We start from the raw sequence: 27,008 nt of genomic DNA, 5'->3' as shown, positions 1-27,008 counted from the left end.
TTTCACAAGTGAACCAAAATGTCTCAATCTCCCCCTGGTGGCTGGCTGCAGTATAGGTCATGAACCCTGCCTCCTCCATGTTAGCAAATGGGACACGGACCAAACTGAGAAAATCAAGTAGACGTTCTTATCACACTGACGTTCAACTGTTCATGTTTCTGATGAGATGATATGAAACTGGCTGAGACTTTATGATTGACAGCTGAGACTGAATCGTGACTGGTCGAGAGCGTGTATGGGCGGAGCCTTGATACCATGGATCCACTCCACTATCGACCTGCAGATAAAAACCAAAAATAATCAAATTTCAGCTCCATCCTGTATGACTGAGTAGTTCCAAGGTTCATGTGACAGAAATCCGAGCTTTCATCCTGATTCAGGATCAGTTGGACCTCCCTCCTTGGTCCAATACTCCTGAAGTACACGACCTGTGGCTGTAGATTTAAACCTACATGGTAACGTGTTGTTTCTGGTGATGACCTTCCCGTGTCTGAACAGACCTGAAGTCTTTCAGTCTGTTCTCTCTCAAGCTGTGACGGAGCAGCTCACGTTATCGATCACTCTGAACAGACGAAGAGGTCGTGAATCAAATGATGCTCTATCACTGAGTGATGTTTCTTCTCCAGCTGTTACCCCGTCCCTTTGAGAAACCTGAACTTCTGAAGGTCTGATAAACTGCATTGATCCATCAGCAGCCTGCGAGGCTCCGTGTTATTAAGTCTGGCGTTGAGGGCAAATGTCAGAGGGATTAGAGCCGTGGAGCTCAGCTACTGACGCACCGTGGCATTAAGATCAAAATGAACGTGCTTTTACTGCTCCTGTGAGCCGGACCTCCAGTTCTCCTGCTCCCATTGGTCCCACTGCAGCTCATCATGTTCACTGTGATTCATATTCCAGATCGAGCACCGTGCAGAGAGACGTTTCACAGCTCAGTGTGCGAGAGAGGAACTCTGAGCTCGGTCCTCAGAACAAAGATCCAGAGGTGTGAGAGCAGAGACGTCTGAGGCAACACTCCACCGTGCACCTCTGGAACACATGAGGGACGGGTTCAGTCACAGAGCGGCAGACTGGGAACCAGCCTGTTTACAGTAAACAGGAAGATCCAGATGATACAGACTCCAGAGTATATAACCATGTTTCAACATTGTATGATTTCTCCAGAGGTTGTCCAAGGTGTTGCAGCATCAGGTTCAGCTCCTCCCTCTTGTTGTCAGACAACAGGACGACTTTGTCTCAAGTTTCCTGAACCTGAGGGACTTTTGATTCAGTTCTTCCCAGAAGCTGGATTCTGCTGTTTCAAAGTCAAAGACGGAGATGAAACCATGAAGATGGAGAATAGAGGCGGACAGACGGGACGGTGGCACTGAGCAAAACAGAACGATCGAAAGAGAGAGAAAAGTGAAACTCAAGGAGAAACCGAAGAGATGAAGAGACAGATTCAGGGCGATGGAGCTTTCCACCACTTTCATATCCAGGTCACCTCAAAGTGCTCACAAAGCCCAGAAGCAGAGTCTGGTCCTGGGCCCACGGCCAAGTCGGACCTGCCCCCCCCCTCCCCCCACACTCCTTCCATTAGCGCCCCGAGCACCAAACTGCAGGAGATTTAGTGCAACTGAAGAAAGTGTATATTAAACACCAGCAGCTTGAGTTCGGCTCCACGTTATCACCTCCAGGCGGATTATGAATCAGCGATGATAGGAAGGACTAATTTCATCTTGTTCCAGAGTTATCAGTCATTGTTCCCATCGAGAGGTTATCGGTCCTGGGAGGAGACGGCGGCCCCGCCACAGTAATTGGAAGTTGAATTAGAACCGGAATTAAGTTTTAGAGACAGAAAAAGATAGAGAGGGATGAATAAATGAAGGAGGGAGGGAGAGAGGGAGAGATGAACGGAGGGATGGATGGTTTGTTTAAAGAGAAACGATCTGTTTGATTTGTTTCTCCTCAGGAAGGACAATCTTTTCCCTGACCTCAGGAGACTAACTGACCTCAGAGCAGCTCTGACTTCGTTAACATGGCCGAGGCTACTGAGATTCTTCCAGACGCCTTCCTGAGGTCTGAGGTTTACAAACCAGCAGAAGCTCAATCCACAGATGACGTGAAGATTATTTCAACGAATAAGATAGATGTGTGTGTGTATATGTGTGTGTGTGTATGTGTGTGAAAAGTACAGCTTGTAATCAGATTACTTGAGGTCGTGAAGAAACACAGCTCCATTAAATATCCACAGTTATATTTGATCTTAATTAAACCACTGATGTAACGTTCGAATCCAGAGGAACACCAGAGTTTTCCTCCAGAGTCCAGAAGCTTCTCTGGAGGGATTCAGTCGTGCACGTAGAGTTTCCAGTGCCACAGATCCCAGAGGTGAAGCAGGAGCAGCTCAGTCCCTGGTATCGATCTGTGAACTCTATCAACGCTCTGCAGACCTGGACTTCCTGCTGCTCGGCCCCGGACTCTCCCTTACGGCTCCTTCAAAGCAAAGCAGAGGGGGGGTGGACTTAATGAAGTGAGCAGCAGGAAGGCCGGGGCCGGTCAGGTGATCCGATCGGTTCAGACAGGAGAGCAGCCGGTCGCGTCCCCCAGAGACGAACAGGAAGGGAAGGTTAATCACGGAGGGATTTCCTGAGGCAGGATGGAGCGGTCAGAGCGACGTGTCTATAGAAGGTGGTGTCGCCCTGTGGAGCGCGGCGCTCTGGGCGGAGACTTCCTCCAGTCACGCTACACTGAGGAGGACTCAGAGCTGTGGAAGCAGGCGTGGCCACACGAGGCCTCAGTGTTCCTCTGGTTCTTCACCACGTCACGTTCTCCTCCTGCAGCTCAGAGGAACGTGATTTAAACTCAGCCACAGACAAGTTGAGGAAAGAGGAAATCACAGAATACCAGAGTTTAAAATAACACAGTGACTCTAACGCTGCATAATAATAATGACTTTATATATCAATAAAAGAAAAGGTGAGTCATGGTTCCATAGAGTCTGTTCTGGTTTCATCTCAATGAGTCATTGAGCTTTTTCACATTAACTCTCACCACATTCTGAAGGAAACGTAAATAGAAATTCAATCACCACAAAGACTTGATGGTGATTTCTATTTTGAGATAATGACTTGAAGAATGAATCACACACACACACACACACACACACACACACACACACACACACACACACACACACACACACACACACACACATGCCTGTACAAACAGCCACAGTGGAAATCCCAGAGGTCGGCCATCTTGGCGCCATGTGGGTTTTTCCTGCATGACAACAGTAACCAGCTCAATTCCAGTCAGTTTACTTGACTTATTATAGAAACATCTGCATGCATGAAGATTCATCATAGAATAATAACGTGTAAATAATCTAAATAAGGAGAGAAAATGTGAAAGCTCAACGTTTCCTGTGAACCTGAGGATGACCACAGCTGCAGGGTCGTTCAGGGTCGTTCAGGATCGTTCAGGGTCGTTCAGGGTCATTCAGGGTCGTTCGCAGGCGCTCAGGGTCGTTCAGGGTCGTTCAGGGTCGTTTGGGGTCGTTCAGGGTCGTTCAGGGTCGTTCAGGGTCGTTCAGGATCGTTCAGGGTCGTTCAGGGTCGTTCAGGGTCGTTCAGGGTCGTTTGGGGTCGTTCAGGGTCGTTCAGGGTCGTTCGCAGGCGCTCAGGGTCACTCAGGGTCGTTCGGGGGCCTTCTGGGTCGTTCAGGGTCATTTGGGGTTAGCGTTGGACACAGTGTTCCAGTTGACGGAGAAGCTGAAGCTGGTGCTGGGGGGGATTTCCTGACGGGAGCACTGGGACTCTGACTGGGACCAGTGTGACCTTCAGGTTTCTATTCCTGGCTCCGACCTGAACAACAACAACTGGTTATTCTCAGAGCAGCAGCTCAGCTCACATCTCGTCCTCTCACCTTCACAGGCTCTGCAGAAAAACACCAAAGAGATGATGTCACCTAGATTACGTCACAACGTTGTGTTCAACCTTGTCGTACATTTGTGTGAACAGGGTTTAGTTATAGACATATTGTGTTTTCTAGAAAAGTGCCTGTATCTAAATTTCTCCTAAATTCACCTTGTAAATATATCTATGAATTTTTAAAGGTACAGTTGATAATTAGCTTTGTTGCTCCTCTGCAACAGTAAATCATTTAATTTCCTCATCGCACCATTTCACACCTTCCAGGTCAGTTTGGTGTTTCTGAGCCGCAGCAGATCCAGGATCAGCGTCTCTCTCCTCTTGGGCGTCTGTCAGACGAGGATGTCGGACATCAGCGCCGCTCAGGCTCAGTGTTCAGAGGAGCATCGGAACAATAATCACTGTGAAATCCGGTAATAGCGTCTCTGAGGGGGGGGGGGGCTGACCCTTGGCAGCGTCCCCGGGTTTCCATCCAGCGCCCAGAGCAGAACAACAGAGAACACGTTATTTATAGAGCCGCGTCAACAAGTACAGAGGGAAGAGGCGTCGCTGTGACTCAGCAGCAAGACGCTCCGGTGGAAGTGAGAGTGTTTGATTCTTCTCTTTAGTTTTATTTAAATTGATGGATGATTGACAGATGTCTGTGGTTGATACCTGACTCATCCAGGCTGCAGGGGGGGGGAGCTCCTCAGTTACCTTCTGTCCACCTGCACAGTTTTTGGTTCATGCATGAAAAACTAAATATCTCTACATATTAAACGTGAACCGCTCTGTTTGAGGCGCGGGGGGGGCGCGGGGGGGCACCGGCAGCCTCAGAGAATTACGTCCAAGTCAAATGAAGTTTTCCAAATTGTCAGAAAAAGGCGAAACTAAGACACAGACTGGTTTTCAGTTTGTTACCAAACGTTCAGCCTCCTCTGCTCTGGTGTTGATAACGAGCACAAGCGGCTGTTTGGGGATTTGCTTGATGGATCGCTGTCGTCCTGCGTCTTGTTATCTTCTTCTGGAGTTCATCCTCATTTCCATTCTTAACCCCAGACATTACCATACTGTCAGCCATCTTTCTTTCTGATGGATCGCCGGCTGCACTGAGAACCGAGCGGACGTGAAGATCTGCCTCAGTTTGGAAACTTCCTCAGATAATTAACGGAAGATTATGTTTTAATGAGCAAAATAATAATGATTTAATTAAAATCAAACATTAGAGCCACAAACATTCAGCGTCGACGACATTACAGCTCCTAAAGCAGAATATTATATATATATATATGTGATATAATATATAAACCTTGTGACATGTGACAAATTAATTGAAGATATCTGTAATAAGTCAAAAAGCAATTTATGACAATAACAACTGACTGATATAAATTCTGCTTAAATGTTAATGTTTCTTGACACAATCTTGTTTTTATTGATAAATGAAAAGTGTCTTATTTCCCCTCATGCTGTTTGGCTCACTTTGCACAGGCAGGTTTTTATTCACACATTTAATGACGTGTTTAAAAGCTTCACACGTCTGAACCCACGACCTCTGGAAGCAGCTCCACGATGTTCTCGTGATGGTGAAATGTTCCTCGTGTTTTTCTTTAAAATGTGGCTGACACGATGTCGGCGGTGTTTGGGTAAAGTGGCCCCTCCGCTCGCAGCCCCGCTCAGGAAACAAAGACTAAAAGCCGAGAGAGCTGTTTAAAAAACCAGCTGATGGAGAGAAGAACATTTAACTGGTTTGTTCTTCCTGTTTCTGAAAGGAAAACAGATTTAACTGACACCGAGAAAATCTGTTCACCTTCCCATTTCACGGACCTGAGAACAGATCTGGACCCGTTTGGATTTTCTCATTTCTCGTCCCTGAGTTGAACTCGAAGCTTCTTCACTGACGAGCAAATAGAACTGGTTTGTTTTACAGTCGAATGAAACGTGGAGGATGTTTGTGTTTCGCCCTTTTAGACGATTGTGAATCAGAATAAACACGTTTGTTTCCCAGGAAGACGCAGCGCAGAGGTTTGAGATATTTCACTAACGATCGCTCAGAGATATCAGAAACTTTCCTCCCAGACACGGCAGCTAGAATAAAACTGGAGGGACATTGTTATGAAGTAATATAATATAATATAATATATTATAATATAATATCCTGCGTCTGTTTCTCTACATAGGCTGCGCACATCCACGTGCTCAAGATGCAATACCCACATCATAGATGGGGGCAGTAGCGAGTCCTTGACAGGACGAGGACACATTTTGGACACATCTTTGAATTGGGACAGACCGCTGTGACGTGATTGGTCGAAAAAAGTGGCTTGAGATTTATAACATAGTGTTGTGTTTTTGATGTTTTCGTTTTTAGATTTAAGATGATTTACAATGAAACAATGTTTATGAAGACGTTAACAAAGCAGAAGAGATTCAGTTTGTGAGCAAACACACCAACACATGAAGGGACCGTGTTCAGAGGACATAGTTCAAGAGAGCGGCCACTTCCTGTCCTGCTGCATCGGAAATACCAGACCCAGAGCCTCAGATTAGACCACACACACACACACACACACACACATACACACACACACACACACACACACACACACACACACACACATACACACACACACACACAAAGTAAACACAATAACGTACACACCCCCGAACACACACGCAAGTGGCAGCAAATATGCAGTGGGTTGAATTTTGTGAGAGTAAACACAACACATCACATCTCAACACATACTCTGTGTGACTCCCTCAGACACACACACACACACACACACACACACACACACGAAGCCTCCCATCCGCTGGCAGTATTGTTGGACTCTTCCTCCTCTGACGCCTGTGAGGCTCTTGCTCGGGAAGAGGAAACGCAGAGTTGTGTAACCGTCAGTCGCAGAAGAGGCAGAGCGTCTCTGTGTGAGTGAGCCGGAGCTCTCGGGCCCGGAGCTCGAATCCTGATCCTGGTCCTGCTCCTGGTCCTGATCCTGGTCCTGATCCTGGTCCTGATCCTGATCCTGGTCCTGATCCAGATCCTGGTCCTGATCCTGCAGTCGACATGTCAGCAGAGGAAAGAATCAGATCAGAACGGGCTGGAAGCAAATGTCGTTGGCTTGAAGTCAGTTCATGGGAGAGGTCACAGATATTTATTAATAAAGCTTCGTTAAACAATATCTTTATGTCACCGATGGGTCACGAGGTGGTTTTGAATCCATTACTCATGACTCTTGTTGATCCTGTGTTGGTGAAGTGGAGCCTCCTGATGGTTTTCTGCAGGTCGTGTCGTCTCCTGTCGTCTCCTGTCGACTTCAATCAGTCTCAGAAAGAGAAGAAAGAGAAGAAACCACGTCTTCACCTCTTTTCTCTCTCTCTCCTCGTCCTCCTCTTGATCTGTGACTCTTCAATCCTCCATTAGCTGTTTACACGTTCCCACTCTCTCCTCCACCTGTGAATTAATGCAGCGACCGCTCTCCTCTCCTCCGAGGGAGTTACTCACATTTAAAAGCACGTAATCAAACACCTACGCCTTCAATTGAAGGTCATTAATGCTAATGGTTTACCTCCTCCTGAGCTGAGAGGAGCCCACGGGCCACCGGAGCACGACGAGGACTCATCCTCCTCCAGCTGAGTCATGCTCTCCGATGTGTCTCTAATTGAATCTGAAGTGGCTCTTTCTCAAAGCCTCTCGCCACCGACAACAAACAGGCACGAGGAGGTCAGAGGTCGGAGCTGGAGGGAAGCCATCACTCAGAAAGGAGAGAGGTTCATCTTGTTAATTTCCTGCGCCTCTGACTCCGAGATGCAAAAGGCCCGAGTGAAGAATATCGATCTGACCACGAACCTGGCTCCAGGCTAAACGGACCCTGTGACTCTGAAGAGTCTCCGGGACACGTCCCCACCCGGCTGAGAGGAAGGAGGGGACACGGGTCAGATATGTGAGACACACTTTATTATACTGAAGTCGTGGTTGTGCTTGGTCGGGGGTCTGGGTTCCACATCAGAGACAGGGTGAGGAGCACAGACCTCCGGAGGGAGCCTGGATCAGAACTGCTGCTCCTTCCAGAGGAGACAGCTGAGGAGGACTACATATCCCATCAGGCCTCAAGTGAGAAGAGCCGGAAAACCCGAGTGGGTTTGAGATGCCCATGCTTGACCGGCTCCCTCCACAGCCCAGCTGAGCAGAAGACGATGGATGGATGACTGGTCATTGGTTCAGTGCAGTTCTCTCCTCACAGATAGGTGTCACTGCTGAGGGAAACATCACCACACAACCAGAGAACTGCCCAGAAGAAGACGGACAGAACAGATCTGTCTCCAGCGTCCTGCAGCTTTGAGCTTCTTTGTCCTGACAAACCAGTCGCACCATTTCAACAACATCTCAGAAAAATAAAACCACACTATTGGAAAAAGGAGAAGCAGAAACCAGCAGAACAGTTTCTGCAGCGGTTGGTTTCCTCCAGGAGGAACCGGAGCTTCTGCCTCGACAAACCAGTCACAGTGATTCTCTCCTAGTTTCCAGCCTCTGAGAGTCTCTGGGCTCTTTCCTCGAGGTCACACAGATGAACCTGTTTGCAGAACTCTGGCCTCCACCACCAGAGGAAATGACTTCCTCTCCGGAGCGTGGCTCTGTGCACAAGGACCGGAGTGTGGAGCATGAACTGAGCTTCAGGAGGAAACAGAGAAGCACAGAGACGGAGATGTGCTGCAGGAGAACTTTGATTTGAATCACGACTCTCACCCTGAAGGTTCCTCCAGGCCACGTGGAGCTTGTGACTCTCTGAACACAGACACTGTTCATACATGTCATGGCCTGTGGAGCTGTGTGGTCAGTCCGGTTCCTCGTGAGGAGCCGTTCTCTCCGGGATCCATCTTGTCCTCTCAGGGACGGTCAGTGACCTTCAGCCCGTTTGGACAAACATCACATAAATATCACGGGTCTGTCCTGAACTTTCACCGCGTCACAGAAGTGATCCAGTTATTTCTCCCTCGTCCAGCTCGAGTGTCTGAAGTGTTTCCCTGGGGTTATTTTTAGGACCCCCCCCCCTCCCAGATGGAGCGGCCGGGGCCAGAGGAAGGGGAGTGGCGGCTGAAGGGGAAATTTTCAACAATGACTCCATTAACGCGATGCTCAGCGTGAGCAGCACAACTGGACTCGGCTGCTCCACCAGCTCACTGGATATCTGAGGTTTCCTTCTGGATCTTTACAAACCTCAGACCTCAAACTCTGGATCATGGGACCTCGTTAAAGTTTCCTCTGGGACGGACTCTTCAGGAACATGTTGATCAAAAGTGAGTGTTCACAGATTCTCCTCTGTCGGCTTCTGACGCTGATCGACACTCAGATAATGAGAATCTGATCTTTCTATTTCTGCCTGTTTGCTTTTTGATGACATTCATCTCAGAGATGATTGGTTAATTAGCTTAATGAGCTCTAATTAATGAGGAGCTGATTGAGAGCTGATGAGAAAGAATCTGTGTCCTGGTCTCCATCGAGAAGCCTCCTCTGGTGGTTCTGACTCTTCACATGATGAGATATTAAACATTGTATGTTTGTGTAGATATGAATCAGCAGATCAGAGTGAAACATGTTCCTGATCAGCGAGCACTGAGAGTTCTTTATGGTTCGAGGGCCGTGGGCCTGAAAACATCACGAGAACACTTCTGAATAAAAGCTCCTCTGTGGCAGGAAGCGTAGGTTTCACTGTGAATGTGTGTGGGCGACTTTTCAAATGTGATCGAATGGAGAAAACCATCAGACGCTTAGAAAACTGCAAATGCTTCAGTTTTTACATATTTGAGCCTAAAACATCAAAGTGCTCGTCTGCACGTGAAGTAAAACACGGTTATATACTGAAAACTTTACTCAGATGTAAATCAGTTCACAGCAGAACAGTATAACATACTTAATAGTTGGCTGGTTGCAGTCAAACTTTGGGATTTCATTATTTAAAAAAGTTATTTTATGATAACTACTTGTGTTTTGTTCTTCTTCATAAATTAACAGATTTTGAGTATTTTCCCGGACGTCTTTTGAAAACCTTCAGAACAGTGGGTTTCCCCCCTGGAGACACTAAATGGAGAATTCACGCCTTAACTGCAATGCATTGTGGTCCATTTCCTGCTCAGCTCATGCAGCCGTGGGGCTCCGGGCTTCCTCTACTGTGAAAAGCTTTTTCACTCGTTGGTTGTGACATGAGAACCTGACGTGAGGTCAGTGTTTGAAAGTTTAAAGTGTTTCACTTCATCTTCATTTTACCAGATATTTGTAGGAACCAGACAAACGGGTAAAGACTCTCATACGTGACATCTCATAAATAATAAGAATACTTCTGTGTATTTTTAAGTGTGACACGCTCGTTGTTTGTTTCTCAGTTAATGAGCTGCTGTTGTTTCTATCTAAACTCACAAGTGGCTCATTATTTGCTCTGAAAAGTTGAAACACAGATTCAGATTCTTTCTTCAGGTGAGAAAACGTTTCCTGAATAATTAAAATGTGAAGAATAAAATGAAGAATCTCACCGGGTTCGTTCACTGAAGTTACTTTGAGAGTTTGAATGTTCGGGAAAGTTTATGAGTCGGAGTTTAAATCAAATATTAAGAAAATGTCTAATTTAGGGGCGAAAGAATCTTATCTGACCTGTGGTCATCACCTACGTGGGCGGAGTCTACCTATACTTGACTCTGATTGGTTTGTATACTGCGTCTGACATGGGCGTGTTGTCGGGGGGGGGGGGGGGGGGGTAGTAGTCTCTCTGTTTGAATGGAGAACATGAATGAAGCCTGGTTGCAATGGTGACATCATGATGGTATCACTGGCAGCATCAGGACCTTCAGGCGCAGAACTCAACAGTACTCTACAGTACTACAGTACTCCACATTATTATAGCACTCCACAGTACTACAGTGCTCCACAGTACTCTACAGTACTCCACACTTGTACAAATGCATGTGGTTCAAACATTATATCATCGGAGGTGAAGACTGTAGCTGCTTCTTCTTCTTCTTCTTCTTCTTCTTCTTCTTCTTCTACTGTTTAATTCTGTCTCCACTTCCTGTGATTGATGCAAAAGTCCAAACTCTCCAACAAAGTGTTTTCAAACCAACAGAACCTGGTTCAGTTTGATCCAGACCCAGAACTCCTCTTCTGCTCTGAGGAACCGTTCACACCTGATGTTCAGGTTCACACTGAACTGAAGAGTCTGAAGCTCTGAACCAAACCAGGTGTGGAACTTGGATCAAGCATCGATCTCAGGACCAGATCAGGTTCTTCTCTGAAAGTTCTCTCACTGGTTGAATCTGGATTGAACAGGTTCTGGTGAAGTTCTCAGTAGCTGTTGACAGGTGACGTGTGAACTTCACTTTGGATGAAAGTAAAAGAGAGAAACTTCTCTGGGTGTGATTCAGTTGGACTTGGCCCGGTGACAGCTGGTTCTCTGCCCGGCAGCACGTTCTGTTACTGGGATGTGTGGGAGCTGAACTCCAGACTGTACTCGGGGACACGTGAGCTCCAGAGAGACTGGAACCATTCTACTGAAGACTTTGTGATTTCATTCATTTCTGGGATCAGATCTCAGACGTCACGACCATGAGCTCAAACTGGACTTTTGGGATTATTTGTATTAAGGAGGTTTTATTCCCAGTCCGTTTGTTTTTATAAACTACCCGACAGCTTCCAACGAAAACTTTGTGCAACGATGGGACTTGAACCAAGAAAGAACTGTTGGCAAATTTGGCAGGAATCAGTAGAAAGGGGCAGATCCAGGAATCTGTTTCTGTAACACGGCAGTAAAGGGCTGATTTCTCAGAGAATCATCTTAATGATTATGATTTTGTGTGATTGATTTCCAGATGCTGTCGCTGCCACTTGAGTCTTCATGTGGTTTTAAGAAAGTCTCTGTTCATTTTGAAATGCAGCCTTAGTGTCTTTACAGCTGTTAATCATGTTATTTCCATTATGACGTTTAGCCTCTTCCTTGTGGCTGCCGTTGCTTCTCGACCCCGTTCTCACTTCATATTGTTCGGTGGCTGTATCAGAGCAGCTTGTTGTCGAGGCACCAGGAGCTTAATACAGGTTTTCTCTGTTAAGATTAATAATGTAATTACTTTTCCTCTTGACTGAGTAATAAAGGGTGGAGGAAGTTCACATCTGAATTTGCCCGAACACGTTCTCCTGCCCCGGCTTCTACCAGACATCGAGATAATCTGAGCTTTCATTTGTTTTTTGTATGAGTTTATTAAGGGAGATTATATGTATAGAAGATTCCTATATTATTATTATATATTATACTGGATATCATCAGAAACCTTGTAAACACCCCTGACAGTTTGTGATGGTTGTATGACCTTGAGATGTGTGGTGAGATGACCTTGAGGAATCGCTCAGTGACTGTGAAGATGGAGAGACGAGTGATGTCACTTCCCTGTCGGGGCTCTGATTCGACTTTTAGGATCCGTCTCTGAGCTTTTCATAGACAGAGGGGAATTAGTTTAACTCCCACACGTTCAGCTTCACATCAGAGCTCCCCTCCCTCTGGCCCTTCCTGACCGCAGACATCTTAACTCCCCCCCGACTGGGCTGACGGAGGAGGTCTTCCAGAGAAGCAGTGAGACGGGAGGAGGGAGACGTCGCTCTCCGGGCTGACAGCTGACGTCCCTCTGATCTTCAGCCTCACCTCTGGGAGAGCAGCGAGCAGAGCGGCGGCTGCTCTTTCCCCCTCATCAGCGACACAGCAGTTCAGTGAGGCGTGACCGGGCGTGAAAAGCCTGAAGACATAAGTTAAATATTGGAAAGTGTAGGAATAAGGCTTCTCAGAAATATGTCTGAGTGAGTGTGAGCGGCTTTGGCAGATTAGGTGAGACGGAGACGGTTCACAGGGTCAGACTGGAACTCAAACACACGGATAAAACACATCACACGGATAAAACATGTGTGTGAGTGAAGAGCTTCCTCTCAGGATCACACTCCCTCACTCAGTCTGACGCTCTCTAGCCCACAGGGACCGTTCTGCTGTTGAACTGACCCTGGATCAGATAATCAGGACCGTACGCAGTGAGTGGAAGAAGTTTCCTTTGTGATGAAACAGGAAGAGCGACGTCTAATTTCCCTGTAACTTCAGAAAAGCTGCCGTTTCCCAGGAAAGATGCTTTTCAGATCCGAGCCTGTGATTTGAATGGATGAGCAGTTCTGCAGTTATGAGAGAAGAGTCACTCTTCACAACACTTCACTTATAACTTATTACCAATATTCACATCTGCCCACGAGCCTTCAGGTAAATAACTGATCATGATGATTCCAAACTCTTAACATCAACTCAAGAGGAATAGAATATTTTCAAGACATGTCCAGACATTTGTTTTTAAGTAATTTCATGTGAATCCCTCAAAGGAATCTTTAATACTAGAAGATCCTAATTCCAGATGAGCAGGGATTCTCCAGCTCAGAGCTCAGACAAACACAAACACACAAACACACAAACACACAACGGTCCAGCGAGCACGTAACCTCACAATCCCTGGTTAGTCTCAGGTTCACTCTGTCCAGGCTTCCTGCCGACATCAGGGTGGAGCGGCTCAATCAGGCGTCCAGATCTCTTATCGGCGCCCGGAGGGAACCAGTCACAACTTCCTCCGGGACGCAGTCGTGTGGAAGGGGAAGCAGCTCGGAGCCGGGAGTCGAGCTGATACCATCGCTCCACACCGAGCCCCTGGGAGTGGAGCTGGACGTCAGAGAGCAAACATCCAGCTGGAGCGTCGGGTTCATTGTTGTTTCTGCTCCGAGCGTCTCGTTCCTCACTGGACTCGTGACTCGTGAGGTAACGAGGAGGATGGTGTTTGGTTCGTTCCCCACGTTCCTTCCTCTGGTTTCTCAGAGAGCAGAACACGTGTGGTTATGTGGTCGCGGCTCCTCGAACCCGTCACAGAGAAACCAGTCACTGACCTGGAAGCTGCGTTTCAAACTGGAGCAGGATCTTCTTCCTTCATCTCATCCAGTTTCCCTCTGTGGTTGTAGCAGTGTTCTGCCATTTGATTGGTCCAATAGCTGTGATCATAGTTTATGTTTATCAATAGAGCATGATGGGTCCTCACTCATGTTAATAATAATCAATAATAATGGTTCAGTGTTTAGGAATTAGTGAGATAGTGGTGAGTTTCCATCACTTCTCGTTTGGTGGTTTGTGTTTTTACTGCCACTTTCTTCAATCGGCCAAAAATGAGTTAAAAGAAGTCAAATCTATTTTTTATTAAGTTTGCCTCAAATGATCTCCTCAGAAGCCTCGGGGGGGGGGGGGGGGGGGGGTTCAGGGGAGCAGCGTGACACAAGGCAGAGGAACCAGATACATAAACACTGAGATTCTGAGAATATAACAAACTTCAAAATGACAGAAGGGAAAGAAATAAAGAGGAACTGAGGAAGAGTAAAGAGATTTCAGGCTGAACAGTGAAATATCATAAGAGTGAAGATCCTGAGCCTTCAAACGACCTTCAGGTTCGACCTTCAGGTTCGACCTCCGGACGCTCAGCCGGTTCCCCGGCGTCATGCTGCCGATGTGACATTTGAGATAGAAGAAGGATCAAGTGTGATTTCCGAGCGGCGGTCACACTTGTGCGGGAGAGGTTGTGTAAATCCGTGGACGTGTGGATCTCCTCGAGTCAAAGCCTGCTTCTCCACTGACATCACAACATGCCCCCCCCCCCCCCCCCCCACCCCCCGACCTCCAGGGCTGAGTTAAAGAGCTGCCGTCACCTAAACGACTTTTCCACTTTAAATAAGTTTAATATCCAGCGGCTCCGAGCTTCTGTTGAAAATGTTTGAGGTTAATGTCGTGAACTCCGCAGGGAAACAGAAGAATATTAATAAAAGAGTTATCTGGCGGGGGGGGGGGGGGGGGATCTGTGAGTTGAGCTGCATCACTTCAGGGCGGCTGTGATTACAGCTGCACTTTCTAAAAAGAGTTCAAACCAGAGGAGTCACAGGAATCATCAAGCTGCTCTGGATCCGTACGAGAGGATGTTTGCATCTTAGAGCTGCAGCAGAGACACAAATACAAGATCCCATCTTCATCATCTTCATCTTCATCTTCATCTTCATCATCATCATCGTGCAGAAATCCCAGAATCCACAAACTTTACATTTTAAAGATCTGAGACGTTTGAGTGAGAAGAACATGAATGAAGTGTTTTCTCGGCTCTGTGTATTTTAAAATTACAAAGACAAACTGTTTGACCAAAATTACAACATATGAACTTATCATCAAGGAACTAGAAGGAGACTCAGACAAGGACACAAGGACTCAAGGACTCAAGGACACATAGGTCAGCAGACAACAAGGATTTACTGTTTAAACTTATTTAGACGACCTGATTTTCTCTGAACTGAATCTGAATCAGTTTATTTTCTCTTTGTCTCCATCAACTCAGATCTGAACATTAAACCTGAATCACTAGTTTCTACTGCAACGACCTCAGAGAGTGAAGGAATGCAGAGGAGATGAAGAGGAGGGAAACACCTCCTCTTCCTCGCTCTCAGCCAATTAGCACTAATTAAAACGGCCTCCTCCAAGAGGCTCAGATAATTAATAACCTGTTTGTGCCTCTGGATTTTATTCCTCGCTGTTTTCCTTCTGTGCCCAGATGCAAATGTAATTTAACTTCACAAACAGACGCCTGATGAGTGTAAATATTTGCCTCTTGAAGCGGGCGGAGCATGAAATGATTGTGTTGGAATCTAACGCTGTTTCCCTCCTCGCTGTTTGCAGAGATCGAAGCCAGGGAGGCCTGTGATTGGCTGCGAGCGGCCGGCTTCCCTCAGTATGTGCAATTATTCAAAGGTAAACACGAGGCGGTCGATGTGAAGATGCAGATTCAAACCACACAACGTGTCAGGCTGCGACTTATTGTGTCGTGTGTTTGTGTGTCAGACGGAAGGTTCCCCGTCGACACGGAGTGGGCGAGGAGGGATCACCGCTTCCTGGACCAGGACGCTCTGGATTCGCTCTGCAGGTAACAAGCTCCGCCTCCACAACACGGAGGGGGAAGGCTAATGTTGAGATTCTACTGTTTGTCCTGTTGTTGTATTGAATCACATTAGAGTGAGTACGTATATAATATAAGTACCAATGTGCGTGGTTATAGAATAGAGTTGTATCTGCAGCAGATGTCCAGCAGGGGGCGTTGCAGCATGAGCCAGAGCAGGAAAGACGAGTCCGCACGACTTAACGACTTTAGGTTTATAACCTTTACTGCGTCCAGCAACCAGGGGGCGATCAAGAGGATCTGACTTCACTTTCGGGAGGCGTCATGTCGTCCATCTCTAGTAACTGAAAAGTGCTGAACATCGAGTTCTTGCGCCCCCTGGTGGTCGAAGCTCTCACCACGATTATCTCAAGTGAAAAAATATAATTTTATAACACAACAAAATGTCACACTTGGAAATGCTGTTAAAAGTTGTGTGAAAATATATAATGGTAATAAAATAACCAGATTAGTTTCAGTTCTTTACATGAACATCCTGCTCAACTTCAAACTACTGCCTTGCTCGAGGGCCTCATGGCAGTGATCAGGTTTGACAGGGAAGTGATGCTGGTCCAGAAATCATAAAAGTTTCAAATCATCCTGAATCACATTTTTGTACTTTGAACTCTTGATTTGCACGTTAGCTTTAAATGATGAAGAGTCAGATGATGTATAAACTGTTTCACTCTCGTTCACCTTCGTCACGTCTCCTCCTCCTCTTCCTCTTCCTCTTCCTCTTCAGGAGACTAAACACTTTAAACAAGTGCGTGGAGATGAGGCTGGAGCCGCGCAGATCAAAACACAGGGTGAGTGTTCAGACAGGAACAGGAAGTGGATCACAGCAGGAAGCTGTCAGAGCGGGGGGGCACGCCGTGAAACAGCTCAGCTGATTTCCACTGATATCGTTTAAAGATGAAATTATCTTTGAGACACATAAAAGCTTTGAGATTAACGTCATTGAAATATTAATTAGATTATTTTTTATCTATTAATTAAATTTATATTGCTCAAGAAACACAAAATGACTAGATATTAATATTACATATAAAATAAAGCATTTGGAGCTAAACCAAATGTAATGAAATAATTCAGTTTGATTCATGAAATTTTATATCTTTCTGTTCCAAGAAATAAAAAATCTAGGTTTTATGAAAATATTAAATTGTAATTTTGTAAACACTTTTCTGAAATCCCCGCCCTCGTCTCTCTCTTCTTCTTCTTCTTGTTCTTCTTGTTCTTCTTCTTCTTCTTCTTCTTCTTCTTCTTCTTCTTCTTCTTCTTGTTCTTCTTCTTCTTCTTCTTCTTCTTCTTCTTCTTGTTCTTCTTCTTCTTCTTCTTCCAGGGCGTCGACCCTGAGGAGGAGGATTTTTGCGCCATCAGCCCGAACTGGACGTACGACAGACGGACTCGCAGCTGGAGACGTCTCCACTCGTCTGAGGACGTCCTCCGTTTGACCGACGCCCCGACTCGACCCCGAGACGTGTCCCTGAGCGACCTCTGCTCCGTCCACAGCTCGAGCAGCACCGACAGCGACGCCCACCACAAGAGACGACCCGGCACATCGGACAACCAGGAGACCAGCAGGAGCTCCTCCCCCTGCTCCTCCACCAACAAGACGCCGTCCCTGGACACGTCGTTCAGTGGACCCCCGTCCCCGAGCGGGGGGATCGTCCAGCGTGAGTCTGGAGACGGACGCCGGCCGCTCAGACAAACCGCCGAGGAAGACGAGCACCAGTCTGCTGAGGAAGATGGAGAAGCTGAGGCCGAGGGGCGGGACCACAGGAGTCGTTATCAGCGGACCAATCCTAGACCAGAAGAGGGGGGAGGGGCCGAGGGGGGAGGGGCTTCACTGCACCAGGTGAGGACGGGACCTTTAACTAAATAACGATATTCACTCGTCCTCTAACTTAACTTGTCCTCGTTGGTCTCAGGCTGCAGATTCGAACCGACAGCCGGGCGTCGTCCTCGTCTCCTCACACCAGCAGCAGCAGCCAATCAGAGAGCAGCAGCACCGTCAGCACCCCCAGCCCCGTCACCCGGGTCCGGAGCAACTGCAAACGCTCCAACAGCGGCGCCGGCACCACCTGGAACGACCAGAACCTCACGGGGACAGAGGTCAGTACAGAAGGTCAACAAGGTCAACAGGGTCAACAAGGTCCACAGGGTCAAAGGTCAAAGACAAAATACTAAAAGTTTTAAATGAAGATTTTTTACAGGATTCAGTTTGATTTGATGAATAAAAACTGGTTCTGTGAAGAATCAATCGTTAGCGACTAAAGTTTTAGACTTTTAAACTTTCACATTAAACACAAACCAGAGGAAACTTCATGTGTCTCCTTTAAGTTGAAAAAGATGGAAACTCTTCTCTCTGTAGTGTCTCTCCTCAGAATCCCACAGAGAGGATCAGATGAGCTCACGACAGTAAATCATAAATAAATCTTTGAACAAGATTCTGTAAAAGCTCAAACTAAAGAAAAGGAGAATTTCAGACAAGGTCACTTGTTAAAGGTCACTGCAGCTGACGAGTGTTAATTAAACCACATTTGACTCGTGTGACTCGAAAAGATCTTTTATTACTTTGACTGTAATATTCTTAATATTACAGATATTAAGTCAAACCTTCCTTCCTCTGTCAGAGCTTCAGGAACCAGAGGAACACCGGCGGCGGCCATGACAGTCTGATCTTCCACATCCCTGACGGACACAAACCCGGGACCTTCCCCACCTCCCTCGCACACAGACACGCCTCCTCCTCCTCCTCCTCCTCCTCCCCCCCCCTCATCGACCACACCTCCGTCAACTGGAGGACCGGCAGCTTCCACGGCTTCCGGCCGCGAAACATCAGCCGCCACGGAACGTCCTCGCTGGCCAGCGGCCCCCGGGACCCCTCCTCTGCCCCCGGGGCCCCCGGGGCCCCCAGCCCGCTCGCCATGCTGGACCACCGGCTGAGCGTCTACGACAACGTGCCCGACGTCCAGCAGGTGGCGCCGGGGGGGGGAAGCAACAGGGACGTAGAACGGAGCGAAGAGTCGGACGTGAGCACTGATACTATTTCTAACTTAATCTTTACTATACAAAAAGGTTTATTTTCCATATTTAATGTTTTGCATAGAGAATGGGTTTATTTTTCATATTTAATGTTTTGCATAGAGAATGGGTTTATTTTTCAGTAAAATGTTGGCGCCTGAACGATTTATCACATTGTCGATTAAACGTTTGCTGAGATATAAACTTTTATTTTACAGAATAAATCAGAGCAGAAAAATACTTTAAATATCACGAAAAACAGTTTTTTATTTTCCTTCTTCAGGTTCTATATAATTACTAATGTTTTCTTTTTATTTATGGTCATTTATGGTTAAACTGTAAAGTTTAAAACCTGTATTCCTTTTCTTTGTCATAATCGATGAAGAGGATAAAAAGGACGAACAGGAGTCGTTCATGTGTTTGTGATGTTTCATATAAAATCACAGAGAATCTGAAATTCATCTTCTAAGTGTTTTGCCGTCGACCTCTGCTGAAGGTCGTCTGCTCGTCGGGGGGGGGCCTGAAGGGCAAATTTGTCCTGTTCTTAAAATCTCTTTGTTATTATTATTAAATTATTAGGGAGACTGTGTTTTTTGAAGGAGACATTTTCTCTGTTCAGGTTGATAATTTGTGTTTTTGTGACATTTTGTTTGGGACGTGTGAGAACTTGTGTTTATTTAAAAAATACACCAGAGCAATGAAAAGTTTCTTCAGGTTTTAATGAGAGATGTTATTTTAAGTCACTTCATCCTCTTCATCCTCTTCATCCTCTTCTTCCTCCTCGTCTCTCAGGTGAGTCGTCTGTTGGCGGGCGAAGACGTCTTCTCGGCTCTGGACAGCGTTTTAGAGCGAATCAACGACCTCCAACAACTAGTCTCCTCGTGGTCGGAAGATCTGTCAGAGGACGACTTTCAGAGAGGCTCCTCCTCCTCCTCGTCCTCCTCTTCTTCCTCCTCATCCTCCTCCTCTTCTTCGTCGTCTTCCTCTTCTCACACCCAGGACTCACCTGTCCACTCCTCCTCAGCCGCCTCCCCCTTCCCGTCCTCCCGGAGCCACATCCACCTGGAGGTGAAGCATCCAGAGGAGGAGGAGGTTCTGGTGAACGGAGAAGAACCAGAGATGAGATCCTCACCACCGAGGAGCAGGTGAGGAACCTCAGATGGAATAAAGAAGTTAAAAGAGGAAGGAAGTCAACAGCTTCATGTGTGTGTTTGTGTGTTTGTGTGTTTGTGTCCAGCAGAGTGAGTCGGCGGCTGCACTGGTCCAGCGAGCAGAGTCTGATGCCCTCGCTGACCTCCAGCCCGGGGGTGGAGAACCAGTCCGTCTCCCAGTTCCTCCAGCTGCAGAAGCACTCGCTGCTCAAACTCACCGCTCTGATGGACAAATACTCCCCGTCCAGCAAACAGGGCTGGAACTGGTGAGACGAGACCAGAGTGTTCTGAGAGGAGGTGGTGGTGGGGAGGGGGGGGGGGGGGGGGGGGGGGGGGTTAGGTCAGAGTTCAACTGAGGCGTGAAGAGAAACCGGCCTCGGTGGAAACCACTCTTTGGTTCCAGGAGAAACTAAACGACAGTGGTTAGGGAGGGCAGGTGGGCGGGGGGGAAATATTAAGAAAATTCATAAATGATTCATCAGGTGCAAGGTTTCCTCAGTTTTAAAAACACAGCAACAGCAACAAGCATAAGGAGAAATAAACTTAGAGCTGAGTCCAGGTGCTTTCTTCTCACAGACTGAACTCTTCACCTCAAACCGAATCGTGACTAACAATCAATCAATCAATCAATCAATCAATCAATCAATCCATCAATCAATCAATCAGTCCATCAATCCATCAATTAGTCAGTCAGTCAGTCAGTCAGTGAGTCAAGCAATCAATCAATCAATCAATCAATCAATCAATCAGTCAGTCAGTCAGTCAGTCAATCAAATTGTATTTGTCTCTGACCAACTGGAAACTGGAGCAGGAGCTCGTTCACACCTGCCTGGTTTAAAAAAAACACAATTATATAATTTAACGGTCATAAAGGTATCGTAACAATTTTATACGAAAATTATCAAAAAAAAGTCATAAAAATTTACCACAAATGTAATTAAATGTAACTAATAAAAATATAATTCAAATGGCATAAAATGAGATCAGAGTTTTCAGAATAAATCTCCTGCACCATCGACCAAAATTATCTCTGAGAAAAATAAAACATGAAAATATTCTGTAGAACGTTTGTTTTAGTTTTAGTTTAAGTTTAAGTTTTGGTTTAAGTTTTAGTTTTGCTCCGAGGAAACAAGCTGCTTGTTTTATGCTCCGGTAGAAAACTAATTTGATTTGTGTTGAGATGAAGCTGAAAGTGTCTCAGTCGATCTCTGCAGGTGGAAACACAATCTGTGACACAATCTGAGAAAAGTTGACGTTTGTTGCACAGAACAGTTTAATAAAGTCTGAGGTTTGAAATCAGCTGCTGCAACGAGGTTCATGTTTTTATTTGATATTTAATTTACTGAGACTTTCACTTCATCACGTTTCCACACGTTCAGTTTGTTCATCAGAATAAATCTAATCAAAGTAAAAGGGACACGTCTCAAACAGGAAGTCAACAACACAAAGAAAGACAACGTGCAGAACCGTGAATCAGGAGATCAGAAGTTCTGATTTCACTTCTTCAATCTCTTTGTTCTACGTCCAGAGTTTCTCTGTGTTTTTGCTGCTGAGCAGATTTGAATGTTCAGACATCATCTGGGATTTATTAATATAATCAGGCCTGTTCCAAAGAATCTGTATTTGGCTTCTTTCAAAAGGAAACGGCTCCAGCAGCTGCCAAGTGTTTTTATTACACAACACAGATTATTAAATGTCTGCAAGTCGTTTGTGAGGATTCATCATTTCAGACCTTCTGGGTCCTAACGTCTCTGTCGCCCCCTGCAGGACCGTTCCCAAACCGCAGAGGAAGACCAAGGCGTTGGAGGTGAAAGGTCGGCGGGTGTTCGGGGTTCCTCTGCTCCTCAGCGTGCAGCAGACTGGGCAGACGCTTCCTCCCAGTATCCTCAGAGCGCTGGTCCACCTGAGGAGCAAGTGTCTGGACCAGGTAGCAGCTCTCACAGGACGCGGCAGAATCAAGATGTTGGACTGGAGATAAATACACAAACATTCAGATACACAAAACTACAGCTGATCATCACCCTGATTCCCTCAGGTCGGTCTGTTCCGGAAGTCGGGGGTGAAGTCTCGTATCCAGTTCCTCCGCGAGCTGGTGGAATCGAACCCTGACGGCGTCTCCTACGATGGTCAGTCCGCCTTCGACGTGGCCGACATGGTGAAGCAGTATTTCCGAGACCTGCCGGAACCGATCTTCACCAGCAAGCTGTGCGAGTCCTTCCTCCACATCTACCAATGTGAGCTGAGGAGACAACTCTCAACTTCTAACATCGTGAAACGACGAGTTTGATTCAAACATTAATTTGACTTAACCCCTTATTGTCTGAATTAATATCCAATTATATAAAGAAATTATTATTTGTGTTTTTGGCTGTCATACAGATGCTAAATGGAGTGGAGATTGTTAATTTCAATATAGCATATACAGTAGATATCAAATTAAGGTATGAGGCAAATTAGCGACATTAGGCATAACGGGGCATAACCTTAATTTAACACATTTTCCAGTCTCTGGTATGTAGATTATTATATTGATGCTACTTTTGCTTGAAATTAAATAACAACATATGTTTCTGTACAATCATTGCTGTTCCATCATCACAGTATTTCAAATACAGCTTAATACCTCAAAATAACTTTGCTGCACAGTCCCAAGGGGCTAGTATGTATTTTCCACTCCGACCACTAGATGGCGGCAGAGTGCTTCCAATACCTTCCTTGGTATGTGTAGTATTTGCACCATCAGGCACAATCGTCACCTCGGTGCATTAAGACCGGAATGGGGTTTGAGGCAAATTCGCGACATTCGTCAACAAGGGGTTAAAGTCGTTTCCACGCTTCCTGCAGATTTCCCGAAGGACCAGCAGCTGCTGGCGGCGCAGGCGGCCATGTTGCTGCTTCCTGACGAGAACAGGGAGGCGCTGATGACGCTGCTCCTCTTCCTGCGGGACGTGGTGGCGAGCGTGGACGAGAACCAGATGACCCCGACCAACATCGCCGTCTGCCTGGCGCCGTCGCTCTTCCACCTGAACACCGTGAGCAGAGACGCAGCCAGGTGAGTCCTCTGAAGACGTGATGAGTCCTCTGAAGACGTGATGAGTCCTCTGAAGACGTGATGAGTCCTCTGAAGACTTGATGAGTCTCTATAGAAAACGACCTTCGTCTCTCTGCCTGTTTTTCTTCCTGTCGTCCGATCAGCTGTTTGTTGTCTCCGCAGGTCGAGTCACAGGAAGTTCAGCCTCGGTCGCCCTGACCAGCGAGACCTGAGCGAGAACCTGGCGGCCACGCAGGCCCTGGCCGACATGATCACCGAGGCCCAGAGACTCTTCCAGGTCCAAACACTGACAACCTGCTTTGAAACCCCTGATTCATCCAGAGACTCAATAAATAACTTGGACCTTCTGCAGATTCCAGAGTTTTGGCCCAGTCGGTGTCAAAGTGCTGCCACAGAGGACGTCCTGTCCGAGGAGGAGAGGAGCAACCAGCTGCAGCACATCACCCAGCACCTCCTGGAGGAGGCCAGGGAGAGGAGCCGAGGCTGGGAGAGCCACGCAGCTCCGGAGCAGGTGGAGCTCTGCTTCAAGAAGGTAAAGAAGGAGGGAGATGTTTCAGTAGATATGAATCCAGACAAGCTTGTGATGTTGAAGAAACGTTTTAGTTTTAAAATGGCCTCTTGTCTCTTTGTGTCCTCCTCAGGTGGACGACGGCTGTCCTCTGTGGATGTGGCGAGGCTCCGTGGAGGTGGAGGCTCCTCAGAAGGAGCTGCTCCAGCGCCTGCTGAGGGAGCAGGAGCTGTGGGAGGGAAACCTGCGTCAGTCCTCTGTCGTCCACTCGATGTCCAAAGACACTGAAGTCTACCACTACGTCCTCCAGGGTCAGGACCTGGTCTCCCGGCCGCCTCAGGAGCATCTGCTGCTCAGGTAACGAGACGTGAACCAGGATCCACAGGGTCTGAACCGGCTGAGCTCTACAAGCCCTATATCTTCATCATCTGTGTCTTCCTCCTCAGGACGTGGCAGGCCGACCCGTCCTCCGGGCCTCTGTACCTGTCCTCTGTGTCCACCGAGCACCCGGAGGTGCAGCTGCAGGGGATCCGAGCTCATGTCCACTCCTGCCTCTACCTGCTGGAGCCGACAGGAGCCACAAAGACCCGGCTGACGCACCTCTGTCGGACCGACACCAGGTGAGGGTGGACGAATGGAGCGCTCCCTAAATCACAATGTGAAACCAGAACCAAGCAGATCAGATGAAACAGAGAAGAAGCTCATGAAGCTTCAGATCAGAACTCAACTCCTTCAGGATCCTTCTTGTTCAGAGTCAGATCAGAAGATCGAGTCCAATATGTGTAAACAAAGTGTCGTAGCACGAGAAAAACAAATGTCGGAGCTCCGCCCACTTAGAACATCAAAGTTTCTACTTCTCTCACTGCAGCGTTTTAAAAACAGAGACATGAAGATGAAGTTTACCTCAAACTGTATTTAAGCACTATTAAGCAATAAGCAATATTTTTTTATATCTTATATACAACCTTCACCCTCACGTCTACTTCAAGCATTAGATCATCTTCATCGCACCTCTTCCTCTAACCTTGTGTGTTTGTCTTGTTTCGTCCTCCAGGGGGCGCTCTAACGAGTGGCACAGCCGAGTGAGTGGACACCTCGTGGCCGCGGAGCTCCTCGCCATCAGAGACTCGTTCCGAGGACACTTCAGGGAAACAAAGATTTGAGTCAGGACGTGGACGTGGTAGCATTTTAAGGATTTTTGCACTTACCTGGGTCACTGCGCCCTCTGTAGGTGTTCTGGTTGAACTGCAGTGAAGGTGACCTCAGAGACGGCTAGTGACCAGACGATGGAATCAAACCCACGAGCAGGACCACAGACTCACTGGACGTTCACAGACGATTGAACCATGAACCAGAGTGAAGCCACAGAGACGACTTTGTGTTTTGGTTCCTCGGACTTCGAGCGACAACCGTTCGTCACAGACGAGCAACATCTACCTCTCAGGACTACACAACTTCCCCCGACTGTTTTAAACATTGATATTTATTCTTGGAGAATCCCCCCCCCCCTCGTCTCCATATATGTACATTTGTCTTATTTCTCGCAGCACTTAGAGTTTTATTTCATGTTTAAACTCTTGAACGACAAAGAAAAAGGTTTAATCCTTCGTCTTTCAGATTATTTAACTTAATGTAAATCTAAACACACATTTCTTATATCCTGACATGTTTATTTAAGTCTCAACTTTCTGAAAATCTTTTCATGTTTGAGTGTGAAATCCTTATTAAACTGTTTGTTTCTCTCTCGACCTGTTTCCTGTGTCTCTCTCACAGGGGGGGGGGAGCGTTTAACGCCCCTAACGATGTGAAGGAGGCGTCTCCTTCTCTTAACATGTCTAATGTGCATGAAGCTTATTTACATATCTCACAGATTCATCTCTGAGATCAGATCTTGGAAACGATGATAAAACACTCGTTTTAAAAAAAGAAGAGGAATAATTTATGCAAATGAGAAACAACAGGAGCATTAAAGTGCCGGCAGGCGTCTTTAATAACTCGTCTGCCTGCTCCACACGGAGCTTTAACACCGTGACTGGAGCCGGGGTGAACTCCAGGTCAAAGGTTAAAGTCAGAACATGAGGGTTTGTGTGAAGTTTGTGGATCGTGTGTTTGAAACATGTGAAGGTCTGAGCTGCTGAATTCACAGCAACATAAACACTGGAGCTTTTTAGCCTCTTTTGTGTTTTTACTTTTAGAGTCGATCATCGTGTCGCTGTTTGTTCATCAACTGTAACAACAGCTGCGTCACTCTGCTGCCCCCTGCTGGCCATCGCTCTCCACCGCCAACTCTTCACTTCCATAAAACTCCTGAAAGAACAATGAGATGAGACTTAAACCTGAGATGATAAAAATAACTAAATGAACCAAAACTAGGTGGAAAACCAGCAGGAGGCACCAGAGCTCCGCCCCTTCAGCCTCTGCAGTCAGCTTCTCTAAACCACAGGCCTCGATCAAATCCAGCGCCTCCACCACGACTCTCCTCCGGGACACGAGGGAGACGGAGTAAACACCAGCCGGGAGGAGATCTGATGCCCCCCCCCCCCCGCTGAGGCGACCTCCCTCCTCTGTCAAAACACCTTCAACACCGATGTTCAGCGGCAGTCAAAAAAGACCCGATGAATGTTTCATGAAGCTGCTGTGGGATTTATTCCCTCACAGAAGGTTCTGAGATCAGCTTAAAGTGCTGAGACGAGGAGAGACGACCACAGAGGAGAAGATGTTCATGTTTCAACCGTCAGAAATGGATCAGGCACACGTTTTCAGAATAGAACGATCGTAGACTGAAAGTAAAGATGGACGACGCGTCCCCACTTCCTCACACTGTACGAAAGTAACCAATCATGAGTCAGACTCATCTGTCAATCATTAAGTCTCTGCAGGTTATTATATTTCATCTTGTTGAAACTCAGAACGATCTGAATCGACAGAAATCTTTTGTTTAACCTCTACTTTGTTGTTTATAGTTTGTTCCATGTCCCGGCTGCTAACATGGAGGAGATGTTTTGGCTTCACCGTCATGTCGTCCATCTTGATTCAGACTCTGTTCCCGACAGTGAAGAACCACAAAGGTCTGGAGACGAGGATGGAACACGACCTCCACTCTGAAGGAATCACAGGGAGAGTGCAAAGTGAGTTTTCCTGATCTGAAATTCAACGAGCCGCTCTACTTGAGACCTTTGGTGGAAAAGTTGTTTGTTTGTATAACCTCACAGTTTGTAAACAACATTACAGATTTATCTATTCCACACAGATTAACAGCTTCTTGACCTTTTGTCCTGTGAAGGAGCTTGAACGTCGGTCGGATGCATTTTAATTTCTTCTCTTACACAAAGAGAAGAAGAATCAGGAGGAAAGTATCACGA

General features: G+C 46.8%; 1 protein-coding gene across 1 annotated transcript; it reads left to right on the top strand.

Annotated features, from left to right (window-relative positions):
• The first annotated feature begins 8,973 nt into the window (after positions 1-8,973).
• si:dkeyp-23e4.3 (rho GTPase-activating protein 7) lies at positions 8,974-25,394 on the top strand. The gene is given in 18 exon segments (XM_053441187.1): positions 8,974-9,185; positions 15,653-15,724; positions 15,815-15,896; positions 16,651-16,714; positions 17,251-17,573; positions 17,575-17,766; positions 17,840-18,023; positions 18,545-18,943; positions 19,728-20,080; positions 20,173-20,352; positions 21,854-22,013; positions 22,122-22,320; positions 22,931-23,138; positions 23,301-23,415; positions 23,491-23,670; positions 23,780-24,003; positions 24,093-24,266; positions 24,701-25,394. Coding segments are annotated over 18 exon segments (3,231 nt in total). The 5' UTR covers positions 8,974-9,172; the 3' UTR covers positions 24,810-25,394.
• Positions 25,395-27,008: the final 1,614 nt, after the last annotated feature.

This window comes from Pleuronectes platessa, chromosome 15 (assembly GCF_947347685.1).
Source record: "Pleuronectes platessa chromosome 15, fPlePla1.1, whole genome shotgun sequence".
Classification (NCBI taxonomy): Eukaryota; Metazoa; Chordata; class Actinopteri; order Pleuronectiformes; family Pleuronectidae; genus Pleuronectes; species Pleuronectes platessa.
The sequence above is the reverse complement of the archived record's forward strand: the minus strand, read 5'-3'. Positions and strand labels throughout refer to the sequence as shown.